At 29.7% G+C, this 6412-nt stretch overlaps 1 protein-coding gene across 1 annotated transcript; it reads left to right on the forward strand.

Moving 5' to 3' along the window:
* Positions 1-306: 306 nt before the first annotated feature.
* Positions 307-714, forward strand: LOC109163963 (1-aminocyclopropane-1-carboxylate synthase 3-like). Its single transcript, XM_019312697.1, has one exon. The coding sequence runs from the start codon at positions 307-309 to the stop codon at positions 712-714; it is 408 nt and encodes a 135-aa protein (XP_019168242.1).
* Positions 715-6412: the final 5698 nt, after the last annotated feature.

Here is a 6412-nt window from a genome sequence, read left to right on the forward strand (position 1 = left end):
AAACACTAATTTATAAATACACATTGGGCATTGGTCTAATCGCGCAAAGCGCGTGTCATAACTAGTAATTATTATAGGTGTTAGTAATTTAGTAGAGAAAATTTCAATTTTGGTCACACGACTATAGGGGCTTTGTTAATTTCAGCACCTAACTTTTAAAAGTGTCAAGTTAGTACCTTGAGTATGTAATTTTTGTCAATTTTAGTCACTCCGGCCAAATTTCCGGTCAAATTTGGCCGAAAAATTTAGTCCAACATTTAGTCTAAACTCTGAGGGGCAAAATGGTCTTTTATCTCCTTTCTCTACATGAAATTCACGGAAAACTACGTAGAGGAGAGTGGGAGAAGACTGAAGAAAAGGATAGAAACCATCGTTTCATGGCTCGACGGTTTCGGTATTCGGTGTTTGGAGGGAAATGCGGGATTGTTTTGCTGGGTGGACATGAGGCATTTGCTGAGCTTCAACACCTTTGAAGCAGAAATGGAGATTTGGATGAAAATACTGTGTGATGCTGGGCCGAATGTCTCCCTCGGAGCCTCTTTTCATTGCAGCGAACCCGGTTGGTTCCGCGTCTATTTCGCCAACATGTCGGAAGAAGCCTTGGTTGCGGCGATGCGGCGGATTAATGCGTTTGTGAGTTCCGTGGTCGGCGTCGGAGAAGATTGCCGGAATATTCATCCTGGGAATGAAGAGGTCACTTGTATGCAGTATTGACTGAATTATCTAAACTATAATAAAGCTATATGATTTGGGAAGTAATTAATGTTACTTCCCAAACCATATAGTTTAGATTGATATTACAATTAATTACCAACATTATTATTATTATTACTAGCTATAAATATAAAATAACCACAACATTCTTTACTAAAAAAAAAAAAAAAAAAAAAAAACACAAACATTTGAAAAATAAAATAGCTATGTTTTTCTCGCCCATAACAAAGGATTACATTTATTGAATTAATGGAGTTATTAAATATTATGATATTAGGATTAAGGATTCTGATTCCCGATTAATAGAAAATATGAAACGATGCAATATCAATTAAATCTCTGGCTTTACAATGAAAGTTTATTTGATATGTTTTTGTTATTTATGGTGCTTCTTGGGATTACAATATTAATTAAATTTTCGATGAAAGCCTATTCGATATCTGAAACAGTGCAATTAATGCAAGCCTCTACATATAATTTTTCTCTCTCTCAAATGCTTCAGAAGCGAGAAGGGATGAATAAAGCAAATGCTGCGGGCCGTGGGTCAATTATTGGACTTCAGAATAAAAAAAAATCATTTGAGCCATAAATAAAATTTTAAATGTATATATATCGTATGGGTCTTTAATGTTTTTCAGCATTTCTAAACTTCGGACTTTTAAAGAAAAAAAAATACATTTGAATTATCTCCACAAAAAGTGGTCTTGGACTTATAGAATGACATTTGGGTTTATGGAATGACATGTGCATAAAGAATATATTATATAATCATATAAAAAAATGTGTTCAATTAGAGTTTAAATTTACTCATACAAAATTTGAAATTTGCTTTCTAAATGTAATTATCTTAGTTATTATTCGTATTGTGAAAATTATAATATAGATGAAATACAATTAAGAACAAATCAATGTAATTATGTAAATTCTCTCTATAAGTTTATTTGAATATGTACATAATTAGAGATTATATTAACCATAAAAAATTTTAATTTTAATTTTAATTGTAATTTTATATTCTATAAAATAATAAATACTTGACCAATGGAAGCTCAAAAATATTATTATATTAAACAATTTAAAATATTTTTATTTTTTCTATTTTTTTATTTATATTTATAATAACATAATTTTTTCTCATGCATCGCGAGGGTGATAATTATTAAATAACAAAAATTTATATATAAATAAACCTCATATAGGATATATTTTTATAACATATTTTCTGTGCATCGCATAGGACAAATACTAGTCATAATTAATAATCAAATGGCCTGGTTAAGTTTATTCCACCAATGTAAATATATTTATTATGAAAAATTCTATTATATGGTTTTAATTCAAAACATGTAACCATTCATCTGTGAATTGGTAAAGTGCTTTGGGAGTGATCTTGATGGCAATATGCCAATATCCCCGGTTTCTTGTACCAAACACCGAAACTAAAGGATAGGAAAGACCATTTTGCCCCTTAGAGTTTAGACTACATGTTGGACTAAATTTTTTCGGTCAAATTTGACCGACAATTTGGCCGGAGTGACCAAAATTAACAGAAATTACATACTCAAGGTACTAAATTGACACTTTTAAAAGTTAGGTGCTAAAATTAACAAAGCCCCTATATTCGTGTGACCAAAATTGAAATTTTCTCTAATTTAGTATAAATAGGTCCTTTGTATATGAATATACCAGGAGCCACCCAGAGAATTGTTATTCTAATCTTTAGTTATTCTTCTTGGAGCCCTCACACGCTCGAAGTGTGAAATTGGAGTTTGTCGTGACTCGAATACGGTTATGAGCTAGAAGCCTTTTAAATCTCAGTACGTAACATTGGTGCTTTCATTGAGGATTTGTGGATGAATCACGTAACAATTGGTGCTTTCATTGATTTCATTGGTGAGAGTATCCCCTATCTTTTTATTTTTATTATTATTGTAATTTTATTTTTTGTTGGCTGCATTTCTTTAGAAAATCAAAAAATGGAAAACATTATTCATCGGTGCTTATTGGTTTCTGTACGCCAAGTATGGTATCACATCGATGATTTTTGTATTGTATGAGATCTTTTCAACGAAAGCACCCGTGCAATATATTCATATTTTAAAGGATGATGCTCACACCTTCCAAGCTTTGGTATGGTTTGATTCTGTTTTGGATGCGTTCATGACAAAACAAGTTCTTCATGGCCAAAATATTTATGATGGGTGTTGTGTTTTATACATTAAATATCCTCCTTTAGAGGTGTTGATGGCTGTGTTGGAGAATTACAGACGGACCAAGATGACACTTTGGAATGTCACACTCCTAAGTATTCTAATTCAACTTTTCAAGAAGAACCAAGTAGCTAGCCCAGAGTCCCAAGAATCATCAATGCAATAGTTCTCCCAACCACTCACGATGAAAGCAACATTCAAGATTTCAACAACATAGAGTATCTTGAAGATTATCTTGAGACAAGACTTGTGAGTATTACCTTAGACTTGGAACTCAACATTGGGGAGAAAAAAATAATTTTAGACCGTGCAAGCCAAAAGGAGAGGTCATTTATGTGTCACGATCGAGCTCAAGAACCATTTCAATCATTTGTTTTGCCAACTAGCCAACATCCAAAGTTGCATGAACCGCTTCAACAAAGATGTGTTTATTCTATTCCTCTCTACACCTTGAGGACAAGGTGTTTTTTGAAGGGGTGGAGAGTGATACGCATCAAAGGAAAGAAATAATTGGTGGTAATTGGTGGTTTAATTAGTGGAAGGTCTAAAAGGAATGAATCATATGTAATTAGAGAATAATTATTAAATATTTGTATAAGGAAATTATGTATATTAGAATATATCATTACCTTGTATAGTTAGAATAATTTTACTAACTTAATTATTATAGGTGTTAGTAATTTAGTATAAATAGGTCCTTTGTATATGAATATACCAGGAACCACCCAGAGAAATATACTATTATTCTAATCTTTAGTTATTCTTAGTTATTCTTCTTGGAGCTCTCACACGCTCGAAGTGTGAAATTGAAGTTTGTTGTGACTCGAATACGATTAGGAGCCAGAAACCTGCTCGAAAGGTTTCTTCCGTTGCGTATTAAATCTCAGTACATAACAGAGTTGTAACCTACATTCATACTCATATAACGTAACAACATGACAGAGATATATATATATATATATATATATATATATATATATATATATATATATATATATACACAGTGGCGGAGCCACAATGGGGGCAGTGGGGGCTGCTGCCCCCACTGCCCTACTCCATATAAACTGACTATATATTAAACATACCAACAATTAATCAAAGTTAGGCTTGGTTGAGATGGTTAGGCCATTATTGACCTTATAATTTGAGTGAAAGGTCAGAGTTGTTTAATAGTTATGTTAATTACTAAGGACGAATACATTTGCTAAAAAATCGTTAATGTTAGTTGGTATAGTTGTTTATTTGAAATAATTATTTAATGTTAGTTAGTATATTATTGTTTAACAATTTTATTCGTATTTGAACATTTTTTAATTCATTTTACTTTTGCTTTTTTGCCCCCACTCAACCTAAATCCGGGCTCCGCCACTGTATATATACTTCAATAATCTATCCATTATTTGATCTGTTATATATTTTTAAAAAAGAAGCACCAACAACATTCCTCAACTCTTTTAAAAAAATAATTTACTTCCTTCTAGGTAAGCTAGCATGCATTATCCTAAACATTCATGCATTCTCTAAAATTATATATATATATATATATATATATATATATATATACTAGTATTTGTCCCGTGCGATGCACGAAAAATATGTTATAAAAATATACTCTATATGAGGTTTATTCATATATAAAATTTTTGTTATTTAATAATTATTATGTGTGAATTCCTATGATAAAATTATGAACATAAATATATTTACAATTAAAATAATATTTAAGGTGGTGATTACTACAAATCTTAAACTATATTAAAAATTTAGTACATAGTATTTAATATTACAAAATTTTAAGAACTTAGTAAAGTACAATAGTAATTGAATTACAATTTTAGAGTCACCACGGATCAAAATTTTTAGACCTTTGAGATTTCTAACTCTAGATGTAGCAACATATAATTGACCTTTAAAGACCAAAATCACAATCTTAGTTCGAACATTGATTTTTTCTTCCAAATACTATTGAATTAAGTGTGTAATCAATAAAAGATGAGAACTAATAATTCGAGAATATAATCTTAATGTTACTAAGCCTACTTCACGTCAATTAAGTTGGAGAGTGTTGTTAGATAATATCCGATGAATCCACGAATAACGCATCTTTGTCTCCGTAGTCCTCAATATGCACATCAACAATCTTAAATATTAGGCCACCTAGCTATGTCATATATTAATTTCAAACTTATGAACTTTGGGGTTGCATGCAATAAAAAGTATATTTTAAATATACTAAGGGTACATTATATATGTATGTAAGGTACTTTCAATATAAAAATAATTAATTTTTAATATATTAAAAATGTATTTGATATTCATGATCCATACAATTATGTGGACCATCGTTCACACAATAATTTGCCAGTAAAAATTGAAATATAAATATATATATATATATATATATATATATATATATATATATATATATATATTATCATTATTATTGTTGCAATTATTATTATTATTATTGTTATTGTTATTATAATTAACAATATTATTATGGTCTTGTAAAAATTAAATGTCGATTATCACCATTTAATTTTCACAAGACCATATGGCTTTATTATATATAGGATTTAGTTAACATCTTAGAAGCTCAAAATTAATTGAATAACCAACATAACATTTATGAATATGGAACCATGATCCTAATTAAGAAAGCAAGAGAGAGAAATTAAAGGATGAAAAAACAAAGTGGAGTGTGTGATAGTGAAAGCTAGTGATGCATGTCAGCAATTAAATTAAAAGTTAATTCTACCGGAAGTCCCTTTATTTTTTGTGGTAATTTCAAATTTAGTCTCAGACTATCGTTTTTGTCATTTTACATTCTAGACTATCGTTTTTAGACACTTTTAGTTCTTTGCATAATTTTTTCTATTTTTAGTAAGGGTATTTTTGTCTCTTCATATTTTTCTTTTGTTATTTTTTCGATTTCAACCAGTTTAATTGGTTTAGGACTTTACTAGAAATTGGTTGAAAAATATGGTTACTAAAAATCAGAGGTTACCTAAAGTTCTAAATCAATTAAACTGGTTGAAACCGGAAAAATAACAAAAGAAAAATTTGAAAAGACAAAAATGCCCTTACTAAAAATAGAAAAAATCATAAGAACTAAAATTGTCCAAAAAACAATAGTCTGGGGTGTAAAATAACAAAAACGATAGTCAGAGACTAAATTTAAAATTGCCACAAAAAATAAGGGACCTCCGGTACAATTAACTCTTAAATTAACGTAAGATTGACTATATGAGAAACTAGTACAAGACCGGGGTGTTAAGAAAAGCATGTACTAATATAACTACTTTAAAGAATATATTTTATTTTATACCACATAATTCATGAGTGTAAATTTGATCCAAAAATTATATTTTGACTCAAATTTTTCTTAAGACCTATGTAGGAGTGTAGGACACATCACTATTGTAGAGTAAAAATAGAGAAACTAAGCAATAATCTAAAAGAGAGAAAACATAGTGCATATAGTGAGG

The sequence above is a fragment of the Ipomoea nil genome, unplaced genomic scaffold (genome assembly GCF_001879475.1).
Source record: "Ipomoea nil cultivar Tokyo-kokei standard unplaced genomic scaffold, Asagao_1.1 scaffold3054, whole genome shotgun sequence".
Taxonomy (NCBI): domain Eukaryota; kingdom Viridiplantae; phylum Streptophyta; class Magnoliopsida; order Solanales; family Convolvulaceae; genus Ipomoea; species Ipomoea nil.